Here is a 16,915-nt window from a genome sequence, read left to right as displayed (position 1 = left end):
TGCTGAGAACCTGGTCTTGGGGGTCCTGAACCAATACTTTTCCTTTCCCCGATTTCCTTCCTCTCTCTCTCCCTTCCTTCCTTCCTTTCTTGAAATTAGGCTGGGGTTATGGGTTTTGGAAGGAAGGAATCATAAAGTGTCATTTACATTATACATCAATCTCATGCTATCAACATAATTGTTGATGGTAACTGTGATCCTAGCCAGGGTAATGCTTGCCAGGTTCTTCACCATAAAGTGACTCCTTTTTAGGTCCCTTTTGTAGGCATTTTGGGCGGATTGGATGGGACAGGTATCCTGGCACTCGGGAGTCACAGAATACTAAGTGTTACACAGCTCACATGGAAAGGTATCCTGGAGCTTGGGAGCCAAGGACTACCACAGGCCACAGTAAGCATAGCAGCTTACAGCCCAGCCTCAGGGAAACGCTTCTCCTGTGTATCGGTTCTTCTCCAGCAGGAGAGGGTGGTCCACCTGGGGATGTTTGCCCAGTGTAGCAGTTTTGCTCTGGTAGGAGGTTTATGTTTGCCCTTTGTAGCAGTTTTGCTCTGGTAGGAGGTTTCCCGGGTGAAGTTGCTACAGTGTAACAACTCTGCATTGGCAAGGTTTCCCCTGCAAAAGTGTCTGTTCTGCCCAGGGTCGTCTCTGTTCCGCCGCAAAAGGAAGTCTTCACCCAAAGCTTATCCAAGGGGTTTATTGGGAGGGAAAAATCCAGGAGAGTGGCTGCCCAATGGCAGAGGGCAGTCGGATAGCACCAACAGACACAAGCTGAACAGACACAGGGTTTATATAGGGCTTCCAGGGTGGGGATTGGTCAGATATTAGTGCTGAACTCAGATTGGCTAGAGCTCTGCTCGAGGATTGGTTAGTTTTCTGCACAGGATTAGGGTCAGATTTGGTTCTGGTTTCAGGACCAAAGTGTGTTTCTTTCTCTGGTCCTTTTTGGCTAGGGTGTATTTCTTTCACTGACTTTGATTCCAGGGACAAGGTGTGTTTCTTTGGCACTGGTTTCAGGGTCAGGGTGCATTTCTTTGGTTCTGGTTGCAGGGCCAAAGTGTGTTTCTTTGGCTGATCCTTTCCCCCTACACCTTTCAGTACCCCATTATTCGGAAGGAAGCTGCTATGTACAGCTCGAGGAGAAACGGGTTATGCTTCAGGGGAGCATATGTCTTCCCGTTACTAACGTTTTCACTTACTATGGGATTATTAGTATTTCTTTTGCCCTTTGAGTTATAATGCAGCATGACTTGCTTTTTGCTCAAGCCACGTACACTTTCATATGTCTTGAGTCACTTAATGCGAAGACCAGTGACCCACTTCCCTTAACGTCAGCAACCGTAAGGGAGATGTCTTCTATCAGGCCTAAAGGGCTTCTCTCCCCATTCTATTCCATTCTGTCCTTCTTGGCCTCCAGACCCACTTCCTAGTTTCCCGGTGGCCCGCCCACCGCGGAGCGGAAGTGGGCTCACCGTAGGGCGGAAGTGCAGGGCAGGCGTGTGTCCTCCATTATAGCCCGCCCCTCCCTTACCGTTGCAGCCCCACCTCTCCGGCCCAGACCGGAAATGAGGTCAGAGAGGGAAACCCGGACTAGGAGCTTCGGCCCCGAAGGCGGCGCCGGGTGCGAGCGGCTGCGGCAGCCGGTGAGGGGAAGGATGTCTGTAAGGCTGGGCCGACGCCGGGCGGGCTGCGGGCTCCGGGTTGCGGCGGGGTGGCCCAGGGCACTGCGGGGCTGCGCCGTGTGACCGAGGGTGGCGGGGCCTTGTTGCTCTAGACGCGTCTCCCCAGCCTGGGCGCTGAGGGTCGGGCGGCCTCTGCGAGGGGACAGTCCCCTCAGCTCTCGAGCGACAGCGAGCGCTCAGGCTTGGTCTCCCGAGCAGGGGTCTCCCTGGCCCTTGGGGACTGGCTGGACATGGTGGGGAGTCCTCGGGAGCTCGGCTTTTCTCTCCTCGGTGGCGGTACCGTGACACCCCCTTCCCCGCATCGCGGAGGGAACCCAGTCTCCAGGACGAGATTTGAGACAGCCCTAGACAGCTGACCCCCTGTCTCGGGTGAATCCAAATGAGAAGTTGCCTCTTGCCTCCCCTCCTCCCGTCACTGATTGGAAGACTAGCTCGCCGCTTTGCGGCCCACCAGCGTCCCGTGAGTGATTCAGACCGGGGTAGCCAGGGTGTGCTCGCTCCTGAGACAGAGACCGGAGGTGTGGGTGTACCAGGCTTCTCTCTCTCTGTCCCCTTTGAGACGCAAGGGTTCTGCGCCAGCGTTTGAGGACACTTTTTGCTACACTGGCCCCACATTAAAGTTTGTGCAGTTCTGCCTGAGTGTCAAAGCTGCCGTTCTTTGTTAGAGACTTAGATTTGCCGTTCCTCTTATTTATCTGCTTTAGGCTTACGGACAGTTGTCTTCCAAACCCCAGTCTTGGCATTTGAAACTACTACCGGTTGCTAAAGGGAAGTGCTCTTTTTATGTGTAAGGCTTTTGACACTCTGAGGAAGTTTGTTTGGGTGGGTAGTTTTTGGAGTTAGGTGGCCCCATTGCTTTCACAGGCGTGACATGTAAACCATACTTTCCTGCCTTTGGATTTGTTGACATAGGGACCCTGTGAGAACAGTCTTTAGAAAGCCCTTTGCAAAATGTGAATTGCATGACGGGATGTTGGTCTGAGCTCAGCTTTAAGCTCTAATTATGGCTGAGATGTACTTTGCGCATACCTAGAGCTGGGGGAGAAAGCGCTATTTTAGTATACCAAGTTTAGGTGTTGTACAGATTGTATTAGACATTTCTTTGGAAAAGGAAGATTCGAAAATTGCCTTTGCTACTCATGCCTTGAAAGGGTTGCCTCTGCCAGCCAGAAATTTTAGAGGCTCTATCCTGCATATCCATTTGAGTTTCATGATCCTGCTTCAGTGCGGCTGGCACTAAAGCACATAATTGGGGTGAGCAGCACGAGTAGTCTCAAAGTCCTATACTACCATAATAATGATAGTAAAAACTGTCTATTTTACAGTATTCTCCATCTAGTAACGTCCAGGTGGCGTTTGGCACCTGGTAGCTCCAGATGTGGGCTTTCTTTTTTCCCTCATTCTGAGTACCTACTTGGGTAGCCACAGATGAACACTGCGAAGCCTTCCCACTAGCTGTCACTCAGACCTTTGTCTCCGCCCTACCACAAGCACTTTTAGCAGGTAACCCAGGCTACTGGCTAGCCCTCTATTGTGACTGGACCCTGTCTGGTGCTCCCTTCGCTCTACCATAGTGATGAAATTGTGATGTGCTGTTCCGCTATTCCTTTCTGGGGAGACACTTTCTCATTTAATTGGAGAAAAGAGGAAGTTCTGTTTGTTTTTGCTAATGTCCCGGTTGTCATCTGGTGAGCCATTGAATATGTTGATTTCAGGTATTTGACAAGGGTCAGACGCCTTATATTTGTGGCTTAAGGGTGCCTGGCTGTTAGAAACAGTGATACGTGCAGCTGGATAAAAGGAGTCTATTTTCTGTAGCCAGGCAGGGAGCCACAATGCCGTTATGTGCTCTATAAAATTACTGGAAAACAGCAGGTCTGTCTGTTTGTCCAAGCTTTTCTCCCCCCCCCCCCCCCCTTTTTTGGCAGATGTGGCCTCATGGATGAGCTGGTACATGACTTAGCCTCAGCCTTGGAGCAGACATCCGAGCAGAATAAGCTTGGTGAGCTGTGGGAGGAGATGACCCTGAGCCCCAGGCAGCAGAGGCGGCAGCTTTCGGAAGCGCAGGGGCCGGAAGCGCAGGTCTGACTTCTCTCACCTGGCTGAGCATGCCTGCTGCTTCAGCGAGGCCTCAGAGTCAAGTCTGGATGAGGCCACCAAGGACTGCCGAGAAGTGGCCCCGCTCACCAATTTCAGTGACTCTGATGACACAGTGGTGACCAAACGGCACCCAGCTCTCAGTGCCATCATGAGGAGTAAGCAACATACTTGGCATGAATCTGACTCCTTCACGGAAAACGCACCTTGCCGACCGCTCAGGCGCCGGAGGAAGGTGAAGAGAGTGACGTCAGAGGTGGCTGCCAGCCTTCAGCAGAAGCTGAAAGTGTCCGACTGGAGCTATGAGAGAGGCTGCAGGTTCAAGTCTGCCAAGAAGCAGCGTTTGTCACGCTGGAAGGAGAACACTCCCTGGACCTCATCAGGCCATGGGCTGTGTGAAGCAGCAGAGACTAGGACTTTCCTAAGCAAACCAGGGAGGAAGGAAAGGATGGAGTGTGAAGCCGAGGAGCAGAAGCAAGGCTCCGACGAGAACATGTCAGAATGGTGAGGTCTCCCTTCCTGAAGCAAAGCTTTCCCTGGTTAACTCTGCCTGAGGGGCAGTGCCCTCCACTCCCTTCTAAGCTAGTCATGCTAGTGTTGCCTTTGTAGCCTTCCTGTAGTCAGCTGGTAGTTGGTGTCTGCGTTACAAGGTGTCATTCATGAATCTATTTCACTACATCGAGAAGGTTGTAACAGAAATAATTTTATCCTAAAAATAATTTGAAACATGCGCTTTAAATGCATAACCAAGAATTTGCCTTTAAAAATAATTTGCTGTTTTTTATACCATTCAGTTCATAAAAGCTACTGTTATTTAGAACCAGCAGGGCTGGTATTGACAGTTGTGACAGAGAAGACATGCAGGTGCCAGATCTAAGCAGTTTTTAAATAAATGCAAGCTTTGCGTGCTATTTAAGAATTACAGTGGTGGCACACACCTTTATTACCATCACTTGGGAGGCAGAGGCAGGCAAATCTCTGGGAGCTCAAGGCCAGCCTGGTCTACTGAGCCAGTTCTAGGATAACTAGGACTGTTGCGCATGTTATACAGAGACCCTGTCTCAAAAAACCAAGGGGGAAAAAAAAAAAGAATTGTGGCTTGATCCAGGTGCGGTGGCACACACCTTTAATTCCAGCTCTGGGGAGGAAGAGGCAGGAAGATCTCTGTGATTTCCAGGCCAGCCTGGTCTACAGAGCAAGTTCCAGCTCTGTTACACAGAGAAACCCTGTCTCAAAAAAAAAAAACAAAAAACAAAAAAAAAAAACAAAAAACAAAAACAAAGCATAACTTTGCTTTATATGCTTTGGGGCTATAATTATGTTTCCTGCTAGTTATAATTTGACTGTATTGAGTGTATTTCTTTGTGTGTGTGCATGTGTACGTGTGTGCATGTGGAGGCCCAAGGTGGATGGTGTGTGTTTTTCTCTGTTTTCTCCTTGTTTTGGGGAATTGTCTGTCATTGAACCCAGAGCTCATCAATTGGCTTGACTAGGTGCCCAGCAAGCCCTGGGGATCCACCTGTCTCAGCTCTCAATGAGATTGCAGACGTGCACTGCTGTGCCTAGCTTTTATGTGGGTGTTAGGGGTCTAGTCAAGTCCCCATGCTTGCTCAGTGAGCCCTTTACCCAAGTCATTCCATCAGATGCTTCAGTGCCTGCCTGCCTTTCTCAGAGAGGGAGACAGACAGACAGACAGACAGACAGACAGACAGACACACACACACACACACACACACACAGAGAGAGCGAGAGTGCGCTCAGGGCATCAGCTCGGAGGAGGGAGAGAGGGAGACAGACAGACAGACACACACACACACACACGAGAGAGAGAGAGAGAGAGAGAGAGAGAGAGAGAGAGAGAGAGAGAGAGAGAGAGAGAGAGAGCGAGTGCTCAGGGCATCAGCTCGGCAGCAGGTGCTCTCGTCTTCTCACCGAGCCATCTTGTCAGTCCTTGAGTGTCTCTGATGGCAGACAGTCAAGTCGTATGCATATATAGTGGCTCCGAAAATAACAATGTGGATTCCTTTAATCTTTATCACCTGTGATAAAGTACTCTGATGGTTGTATGTTTAAGATGTCAGTGTAGTTTTGATAACTCACTTTTCTCCATGTCAGATCACCCTGAAAGCATGGATACTTGGCGGCTCGATGCTTTAATATTATTACAAGAGTTAAGATGTGACCTCTCTGTGAGGGTGCCTTTGGTGTCTGGGGCAGTTCTTTGTGGCTCTCTGCAGCTCTGGCATGTTCCTACCTCTCTTCCTGTATCCTCTCAGGTGCTGTCAGTGGTGGCCATTAGGTGGGTTGAACACTACAGGTTTGCTAAGTAATCTGTGTGGTAGGCACTGTACTGCACACCTGCTGGATATTCTTATTATTCCCTATTCTGCTATATGATAGAACCTCATTGTTTGTATTTTTAGAAGAGAAAACTAGGTGTAGAGTTTGAGTAATTTGCCAGGGTCACCTAGTGTCTAGACTGAGAGTCAAACCTGATTTACAAGCTCATATTTCACCAGGTTTGGCTGCCTGTTACGTTTTGCAGCTGTAGCACAAGTAACCTTTCTTAGGACCTTGTTCTTCAGAAGCTTCCACCCTCAAAGACATCAAGCTAAAGTCCACCAAGCAAGACTGTGTTGGTAACAGGACAAGCTATGTAGGTCTGTGTGCTTCCTCCTGTTCTGCATGGATTTTAATTTGACTTTCAAATGTTGTCTTACTACCTGTGTATTTTGCCAGCATCTTCAGCTGTGTTGATACAGGTTCACAATTTGACTCTAGTAATTTTCTTCTAAGTTTGATTCTCTCTAAGACCTATTTATCCAATGTATATGTAGTTTTGGATTATAAAGGTACTCTTCTCCCATACTCATACTATTTTTAATCAAAAAAGAATTGGTTAGCTAACTTGTAACCTTTTATAATCCTGAAACCTTGTGTTGAGGTATTCAAGTTAGCTGTAAGATCAAGCCTACATCTTAGACTCTTACAATTGAGAATGCAGAATTAGAATGGCCCTTTTGAATGTTGCTTTGTCTTTTTCTTCCCAGAATTTCTTGTTAAACTGAAGGCATTGTGTGTGCTAGAGACTGTCACTGTCTTCTCTAAGCACAGCTCCCAGCACAGGGCCTGTGGTCCAGCCGTGGTGCTTCTGTCTTCTGCCCCTTCCTCCTCCAGGCTTTCAGGCTCTAAGTTCTAATCCGAGAGCCAGGAGGAACTGAAGTCGGCAGGATTTCTTGTGTAATTCTTCTTGTTTTCACATTGAGGAGACCTGGCTCTCACTGTGGGCTTCCCGGGCCAGGACTTCAGAGGCTTGTGGTGATAGGGATGCCGAAGTCCTTGTCACTGAAGAAATAATGGGTGAAGTGGCAGTGTGACATCGGAGGCATTCTAAAAGGAGACCCTCGTGGAGGCTGGATAAAGGCTCAGCAATCAAAGGCACTTGTTCTCAAAAAGACTTGAGATCAGTTCTCAGCATCCACGTTGGGTGACGTACCTGTAATTCCAGCTCTAAGGGAATCCAATACTCTTCTGGATACACACACACCCTTTAAAAAAGGAGAGAACCCTGTGCCCTCCCTGCCCACTGTTAACATTATTGAAACAATGAACCCAAAAGAATTGAAATTTTCCCAGGAGTCCCATGCTGGGGCAGGGAGAGGCTAAAATCCTAGTAGGGGCCAGGAAGAAATGTCACAAGGTCTAGACAGCTTACCTCACAGTTCACAACGGGTATATTTCCAGGGTTATTTCATCCTAGATGGTAATGCTGTTATGGGAAGGGAGTGGAGTTTTTCTCTCCCTGATTTTGGCCAAACTGTAAATAATTCCCTTTTTATTTATCAGTTTCTTTATCAGGAAAACTAGGGGGTAGGTTTATGGTAATGGTAATAGACATGCACTAAGAAATGCAATTAGAAAAAAAAAAGAAATGCAATTAGAAATGTTCTAATAGAATTGCTACACATGGTGGCACATTCTTGTAGTCTCAGCAGTTGGGAAGTGGAGGCAGGAAGATCAGAGGTTCAAGATCAGTCTCAGCTACTTAATGAGCTTGAGACCAGCCTGGGCCATACAATACTCTGTTTTAAAAAATAAATAAGTAGAATCAAAATTTTAAAGGAATGTTAAATCACTCCTTGACTGGTCTCCATTTATCTGTAGTTATAAATAGAAATGCCTCCTCCCCCCAATACATTCTGTCAAGAGAAGTGTGCTTTATCCTCTTATCAGAGTCTGTCCAAACTTTTCCTCAATAGCGAAGTGGAATAAAATGTTTCAGTTTCAAGCTGCTCTTAATTGTTACTTACTTTTACCTTTTTACTCATTATTACTATATTATTATTTAGGATAGGGTTTTTACCTCAGGATGACCTTCAACTCGGCAATTCTCCTGCCTCAGCTTCCTAATGCTGCAAATAGACTTGTGGCTTGTAATTTGTTTTGCTGTGGTGTTGGGGATTGAACTCAGAGCTTTGTACGTGGTGGGAAGGTACTCTGAAACTGAGCCTCATTCAAACCCCACCCTCAGGTATTAAGCATGTTCTATAAACAGGGCTAACATTAGACTGCAAATAGAAAATAGTTACGATTTGTATTTTACTCCTTGTTGGCGAGTTGATTATGTCAAAATTTTCCTACCTCCTTTTTAAAAAGAAGTCCTTTCAAGAATCCCTGTGGCTATTATTTAATGAAGCTGCTTGGCTGTGCCATGGTTCAATCAGATAGAGATCAAAGTGTTGAACTTTACTTCCTGTCAGTCATGTTAAGGGTTCTTACCATCAGTCGTGCAAGTTTACTAACCTTGATCCACCTTGTAAAATTACTGAGATAAGAAGTTGATTATTAACCTTAGCCTAGTCTGTGGATAGTGTTTTGGATTTGGTTATATATGTTCATTGGCTTTATTTCTAGTTTACTTAAATTTGCTTATTACTCACAACTTAAAATTGCTAACAATTTTAAGCCTTGCTGCTGTTTCTGCTTTTCTTTCTCTGTTCTTCAGTTGTGTTCCAGCCAAGAACTGTGAAGATTTAAAAATGGGTGTGATATTATAGTTTTATTTATGCTGTGTAAGGTCATGTTTTCTGTGTATTTATGGGAGTTAATACTCTGAGATTTTACAAATCCTATAAAATTACTTCCTTTCGGTCTTCATTCAGATTCTCTGAATATCACTTACTCATTCAGTGATGGCGCTAAGCCTGGGTTTCTTTGCTCTGCGGCAGCACATTGTGTTCCTCTGGATTATAGTTTAGTCCTTTTATGAGCAGGTTGGTTGGGTGACGGCCTGAAGTCAGGTCAGGAGCCTTCCTCAGGTGATGGATTAGAGGCCAGTCTCACAGGAAAGAAAATAGTCCCTTGTCTTGGAAGGCAAGTGACAGAGATGGAGTGCTAGACCTGTCTCCTCCTTCCCCAGCCCACGCTGACCTTCTGCAGCCCCTTGGTGCCTCTTGTTTTCTTATTTTTATAGAAAATCAATATCCCTTCTGGCACAAACAATAGCTCAGAAGCAAAAATAAATGGGAGGACGCTGAGATTTCTGTCCATCACCTCTTACTTGATCTGCCCCAAACTCTTTAGTTATGAGTGTGCTTTGCTCCAGGTGTTTGTGACAGTGAAATTGCTAAATGAGGACCATTTTAACCAAAGATTGGGTGATCAATAACATTCTATAGCAGTAGCTTGTTGGATCAATAGCATTCATTATTTCATGGTTAAGGTAAGTAGTCCCTTTTGCAAGTAGAGGTCATTAATCAGGGGTTCCTGGGGCAATGGAAAGACTATATGTAGTGTTGGAATGTTCTGCTTTTCTTTTCTGTAAACAGACATGCTGAGCAGGTACATGCTTACCTTTCCTGCAGTTGTTGATGTTCACCGAAAGGTACTGGAAGACCAGTACAGACTGCTTATATATAGGCTTAGTCTAGTTCTGATACTGCATTCTTAGAAACAGCCAGAAGACACTTTGGGAGGCACACGTGATATGACTGTATTTGAAGATCTGTCTCTTAGAGTCTCCCTCCTGGAAAGAGATTTGCTGGAAATACAGAGCTCAACAGTAAGTATATAATGTTAAAGAGCAGAACTCTGAGAATGAAGTAGATTGCCTCACTGAATCCTGAGTTCTAGGTTACTGCAACCGTTAGGAATTCCAGAAGGGCCTGAGAGAAATAAGCTGGAACACTTCTAAGGACCTTGACAGATGTGATCCTGTGCTTCTTAGTTTATCTGCTATTGTGAATTTTGTGATTTGTATTTTAAAAGGCATCTAATAAGCAACTTCAACTACCTACTAGAATACTTAGGAAAAATGAGACAATTGGGCCAGCGAGATGCCTCAGTGTGTGCAGCTGCTTGCCATCAAGTCTGACCCATGTGAGTTCAACCTCCAGGGCCCATGTGGTAGAAGGAAAGAACCAGTTGTCTCCCCCACCCCCATCAATCAATCAAATGAATGCAATAAAGGCTTAAAACTGCAGGGGAAGAATGAAAACTTTGCACACTCACATTACCAGTAGCCAGGACTCGAGAGTTGGTCTATTAGCAAGGTTTCCTCTGCTGCAGACTGGTGTACTGAGGAATGTAATCTGGTCAGTATGCCCCGAAAAGGGAAGACCCTGTGTGCATTCATCCCAGGCAGCCCTGGGTCCAGAAATGCAGATGTGGCTAGAACCACTCAGGCAGAATGTCGCTCCCTCCTCCACTTCCAGCCTGTAACTTTCAGTTTTCTGTTTGGAGTATGCTTGGATAGGAAAGTCTGGATCTCTCTCTCTCTCTCTCTCTCTCTCTCTCTCTCTCTCTCTCTCTCTCTCTCTCTCTCTCTCTCTCTGTTTTGTGTTTGTGTATAGGAGGCAGTCAGGGAAGCTGAGCCTTCAAGTGTACAGTTTAGTATTGCATGGGCAGAAAAAAATCCCTCTTTGTAGTGCATTTTAGAGATTATAGTGTTTCGTGTGCCTCAGTTTGTTACAAATTCCTGGGGGTGGGGTGAGAGTCAGGTAATGAGGGTTGGGAGGTGATGATCTAGTGTCAGTCTAGTAGGCCTGGGGATTTTGTAGAGGCTTCCTTCCTCATGCCTGTTGGTCAGGTGTGGGTCTGGCAAAAGAGAATGGGTCTGAGGGCATATATATATTGTGAACAGATAGGAATCAGTGGCCTTTGGATAACCGGAAATAACCCCCAAACTTGACAAATAGATTACATGAAATTAAGCTACTGCACAGCAAAAGAAATAATTACCAGAATAAAGAGAGCCTCCAGGATGGGAGGAAATCTGCCAGCTATTCATCTGATTAATATCCAGAGTCTACAGAGAACTCAGAAAATTAAACACCAAAATAAATAATCCAGTCAGTAAGTAGGCATACTATTTGAGCAGACAGTTCTCAAAAGAAATACAAAATCCCAGTAAATATGTGAAAAATGTTCATTATCTTTAGCCATCAGGCAAATGCAAATCAAAACTGCATTGACATTCATTCAGTTTTACCTCAGTCATAATGGCTGTCAGCAAGAAATCAAACAATAGCAAATTCTGGCAAGGATGGGGTTGGGGGCACTTATATAGTCTTGGAATGTAAATTAATGCAGCCACAATGGAAATCAGTATGGAGGCTCCTAAGAAAATTAATGATCCAGCTATGCTATTCCTGGCTATATACCTGAAGGAATCCATGCCAACAAAGGACAGAGATACTTACATACCCATGTTTGTTGTGACTACTCACAGGAGTCAAGTTACAGACTCAGGCTAGCTGATAAAGAAAATGCTGTTTATGGGAAAAATGGAATATTATTTAGCTAGTAAGAATAATGAAATCATATCATTTGCAGGAAAATGACTGTACCAGAGATCATGCTAAATGAAGTCAGCCAGGCTCAGAAAGACAAGTATCCCATATGCATTTCTCTCTTGTATGGAATCTAAACATAAAAAACAAAACAAAACAAAAAACTTGAAAGCAGTGGGGCAGCCATTTGGGAAGAGAAAGAGGCAGGGGCCCAGCGTGGGAGGAAAAGGCCACGGGAGGGGTGAATAGGAGCTAGGTATGTGGTATGCAGTTTTGAAGATGCCATAATGAAACCTGCTGTTTTGCACAGTGATATATGACTAAAACATACTAGATCATGAAGTAGGAGGGAATGAATTGAATTCTGTCCAGTTTCATTTGTTTAAAAGAGAAATATAACAAATAAATTGGGACATGTTCACTAAAAGAAAAAGAGGCCTTTGGATACATTCTGTAGAATAAGGGAAAGGAGAACATCGTTCTCAAAGTTCAGAGGAAGAACAAACCTTTGAAGACTGCAGTGGAAATCAGAAGAATATTTTAGGAAATATGTACCAGAATACAAAAAGATAGAATTCATTTTGAGATAGGAAACAGAATTGGAAGGTGACTATTCAGACAACTGGCATTTGGGAAGAACATGTACAAGGAAATTTAAAGTGTAATTACAAGATGAAGGATAGAAATTGAGTTAATGACACAGAAAACTTCAGAGTCTTCCCAGAATGCAGATGAGGGAGATACTGGTGAGAGAGGATATCAGGTCTGGAGGACAAGAGGGCAGAGACCCAGTCTGTGCATATATTCTCCAGTGAAGAAACCAAGGCATTGGAAAAGAAGGGTTTAAGAGATCCCCATACATATCCTGGCAGTATTTTATGTTCTGCTCTGGCAGTTTGGGTGGCACAGATATGAAGACAGAGCCTAAAAGGGATAAAAGTACCATGGCATTCATCCTCAGTGATAAAAGTGAGGGGCTGTATTTGCTGCCAGAATTTTGAGGAGATAAGCATTGTTTTCTTCTTGCATATTGAAAAGAAAATTTCATGTGGAAAGGCAACACAAAGCTCAGAATAGGGGCTGGAGAGTTGGCTTAGTAGTTAAGAGCACTGGATGCTCTTTCAGAGGACCCAGGTTTGATTCTCGCACCCACATGATAGTCCACAACTGCCTGTAACACCAATGTCAGGGCATCCTGCACCCACTACTGCCCTCTGCAGGTACCATCATGTACATAGTACACAGACATACAGACAGGCAAAACACTCGTGCGCTTAAAAAATAAGATTTTTAAAAAGAAAGTTTCAGAAATGTAGGCCCCTTACAAATGAACCCTTACCCACCTAACGGTGAATTTCTGTTAATGCTACAAATCGGTAGACAGTGTGATAAGAGGATGGGTGGGCTCCTCTGAGCTCAGCAACCAGCCTAGTGTACCAAGCAAACTACATAATTGTTGTAGAAACTTTCTGTTCACATGAACTGGGTAGGCTGCTGACTACATTCATGGTACTTTCTAGAGGAAACTGAACACAAACTGTCTCCTGAGTAGCCTTATGTTCCATTGTGTGGGAGTCCAGGTTCATGATGACATGCAGTTGCAGAACCTCTACCTCTACCCAGAAGCGTGACAGAAAATAGATAGGAAGAGCAGGAGTATCTTTGGTCAGTGCATGTAGAAGTGACAGTTCCTTTTCTTCTCCTGGATTCCAAAATATTTTTAAAGTTTTATTATTATTTAGTTTGAAAAATTAGCCTAAATGCTCTTATTTTTGAAATTATCATAATTGCCATAAATTTCTGTTTAGTTTTAAATGTATAAAAATTGTATGTAAGAGGTAACTTAAGCTTCTTGGCTAATAAATGGGGACAACAAACCTGCATGGTAACTTTGTAGTTCAGTGCTCTTTGTGTGTGTGTGTGTGTGTGTGTGTGTGTGTTATGAATGTATGCACTCAGATATGTATACCTGGGTGCAGGCCAGAGGAGGACATGGGTGCCATGCTCTATCACTGTCCACCTTAGTCCTTTGGTCTCTCACTGACACTGGTTTTCAGTTACTTCTGTCTCTCTCTTCACCCTGTATGCCATAATTATGAAAAATGCTTCCAATGGCTGTGATGGTGTATGTACAGTCAATGCTGAGGCCCAGGCTTCAATCCCCAGTACAGGAGGGAGGAGATTGAAGGCATTGGTAAATGACCCTGAGAGGGATGCAAAATGGCCTCTAGTTGAGGATGACTGCTGAAGGTGTTTCTCTGCTGAGATTGGGTTCTCACTTCATTGGCTCAGCTTTCTATAATAGGCATGAATTTCAAATTGAGAAAATGAAATAAAACCAAACAATTGATTCTTCCTTTAGACTAAAGATACCATAGTTTTAAAACTGAGGCCTTGTGCTCATTTGAAATTCAATACTTTAGTATGCTAAAAGTACATACAATTCATTTTCTGAACTTGGAAAGAACGTCTTAGAGACAAAAGCAGTTGAGTCACTACTGAGGGGCTGGTAAGTGATTGACTGAGGTGGTTGCAGTAGACGAGGTACGAGGGTCAGTTTATTGGGTTCATTGCTGTGATTCATGCTTATGTGGATACTGTGCCTAATCATCTGCTCCACTGAGAGAGCCTCTAATTACAAAGATGCTCTGGTGGGAAGGCTAGATGTGTGGGCTGGATGGCTGTGTGATAAAGCAAAGCACTACTTGCAGAGTGTAAGTGATGTGTGTGTGCCAATCACCTTCTTTTAATTCTAATAGAATGTTGGTGGGAGGATCAATCTTTAGAGGTGCCAGCTAAGGTGGCTTCCTTTACACTTCTGTTATTTCGTTTGGATGTGCTTCAGTTGCTTTTCCAATAATGCTGTAGTAATTAGATAATACAGTTGGTGGTCCAAAATCCAGGCTCTAATTTTGTGTCTCATTTAAAATGGTGATCATGCTGCTCAATGAAATATGGAAACATTTTTTAAGTGGAAAGCATTGTAGAGAAGTCTGAGATCAGTTAGATGGCTCGGTGGGTGAAGGTGCTTGCTGCTAAGCCTGGTTCCTTGGATCCCTGGATCACATGTGGTGAAAGGAGGAAACCCATAGGGCCAGTGAGATGATTAAGTGGGTAGGGGTCCTTGCTGCCAGTGACTTGAGGTTAGTCACTCTGGGACCCCCATGGTGGAAGACAAGAACCAACTCCACCACATAAGTTTACACACACATATAAAAATAAGTAAGTGAATCGGATAACTCACATTCTCCAAGTTGTTCTCAGACCTCTGCTAATTTTTTTTTCTACCCTCCTGTGAATCTTCTTGACACTTTCCAGCTATTGAAAGGGAATTATTTCCCTATCGTAATGTTAAGCTCCAGACATGTACTATCCCTTATTAATTGAAAGACATTTGCCTTTGGAAAGCATTCCTAATTCTTCATATTCCTCCCCAGTTATCTTGACCCTGAGATATCAAGTGCATCATTTAAATTGCCCTTGAGAAGATTCTTGCTGGTCTTGGTGCCAGTACCAGCAGTGTCTGGTAAATATATAACTCTGAAGCTCTGGGCTAATGGAGAGAGGGTCTTTTCACTTTTCTGAGTTTATATGTGCACTGTTGGTAGGTTTGGATCTCATAAGCCCGTGAGAATGGGCCAGATAGTAAAACTCCTGAGCCAAAAACAGGAGGCACAGAGGTTACTCGCTGCTGTCACTTTAAGAGGTTGGCGCTGCATTATCTGCTCTTTGTAGGCTCATTTTCCTTTTTATCTGAAGATTCAGAGACTAGGTTCTGTGTTCCTGTTGAGCTTCAGGGGCCACACTCAGAATGGATGCTACAGAGCTGGATCCACATTTTTTTTGTTTGTTTTGTTTTTTGAGACAGGGTTTCTCTGTATTGTTTTGGAGGCTGTCCTGGAACTCGCTCTGTAGACCAGGCTGGCCTCTGCCTTCCAAGTGCTGGGATTAAAAGCATGTGCCACCCACGCCCAACTCATTGATCCATTTTCTTCTGAGCACAAAGGAGGAAGAGTTTTTTTCCCTTGTTCAGTAAGAGGTTCCTAACAAAGGTAGAAAAACATGTGAAAGGCTTAGGAGTAGGAAGAAATTCAGAGGAGCCTGACATGGTGTATTCTTGAGCTTGTCTACACAGGTGCTAAAAGAACATTGTTATTAATGAAAGGTATCAGCTTTAGCCCGGTATGGTGGTGCGCACCTTTATCCCAGCACTTGGGAGGCATAGGCAGGCAGATCTCTGTGAGTTCCAGGACAGCCTGCTCTACAGAGCGAGTTCAGGACAGCCAGGGCTGTGTAGAGATACCCTGTCTCAGAAAATAAAATGAAACAAAAGCTGCCAGCCAGCCAGTCTGTCCGTCTATCTGCCTATCTGCTCCTTCCCTCACCTCTTGTTTCTAATTGTTTTCTTGTTTGTTTCAGACAGGGTGTCTTGTATACAGACTTGCCTTGAACTCAACTATCTAGGAGGATGACTTTGAATTTCTGATGTTCCTACCTGTACTTCCAAGTGCTGAAATTGTGTGTGTACATCCCTGTACCTGGTCTATGCAGGGCTGGGGATTGAACCCAGGGTTTCACATAAGCTAGGCAAGCATTCTCCCCATTGAGCTACATCTCTAGCTTCTTAGGAGTTAGTTTCCAATAGAATATTATAGTTGATAAAATTATTCAGAAATCTTTTTATATATATATACATATACATATATACATATATATTATTTATTTATTTATTATGTATACAGTCTTCTGCCTGCATGCCAGTGGAGGGCACCAGATCTCATTCAAGGTGGTTGTGAGCCACTATGTGGTTGCCGGGAATTGAACTCAGGACCTCTGGAAGAACAGTCACTGCTCTTAACCGCTGAGCCATCTCTCCAGCCCCTATTCAGAAATCTTATAAGCTTGATTTGTTACAAATCATAATCTCAGGACTGGGGAGATGACTCAACAGTTAATAGCACTTTGTTTCTCTTCCAAGAGGATTAGGTTTTAGTTCCCAGCACCCACACGGTGACTTACACCCATCCATAGCCGCAGTTCTAGAGAACCTGATATCCTCTTATGATCTCTGAGGGTGCCAGGCACATACATGCAGGCAAAACACACACATAAAATAAAATCAATGTATTTTTAAGAATCATAATCTCTGAGCAAGAAATAGATGAGTGAGGAGGGCTGTAGGACTGGGCACCTTTGGTCCTGGTTCAGAAAGGGACATATTTGCCTTTCTAGCAAAGACTTCATTCTTAAACTTGCTTCTTAGTTCTTCTGTGCAAGCAGGCTGTGCAGCTCCCTCTTTGTTTCCTTCTTAGCAAATTGTACTAATGAATTTCTTGTGCTTCCAATTGG

General features: G+C 44.5%; 1 protein-coding gene across 1 annotated transcript in view; it reads left to right on the top strand.

Annotated features, from left to right (window-relative positions):
* The first annotated feature begins 1,735 nt into the window (after positions 1–1,735).
* The window catches only part of Gpatch2l (G-patch domain containing 2 like), a 47,097-nt gene continuing 31,917 nt past the window's right edge, over positions 1,736–16,915 (top strand). Inside the window, 3 exon segments of the mRNA XM_040742710.1 lie at positions 1,736–2,139; positions 3,608–3,734; positions 3,736–4,280. Coding sequence (XP_040598644.1) covers positions 3,618–3,734; positions 3,736–4,280 — 662 coding nt within the window. The 5' untranslated portion in view covers positions 1,736–2,139; positions 3,608–3,617.

Source organism: Mesocricetus auratus, unplaced genomic scaffold, assembly GCF_017639785.1.
Source record: "Mesocricetus auratus isolate SY011 unplaced genomic scaffold, BCM_Maur_2.0 Super-Scaffold_15014, whole genome shotgun sequence".
NCBI lineage: Eukaryota > Metazoa > Chordata > Mammalia > Rodentia > Cricetidae > Mesocricetus > Mesocricetus auratus.
The sequence above is the reverse complement of the archived record's forward strand: the minus strand, read 5'-3'. Positions and strand labels throughout refer to the sequence as shown.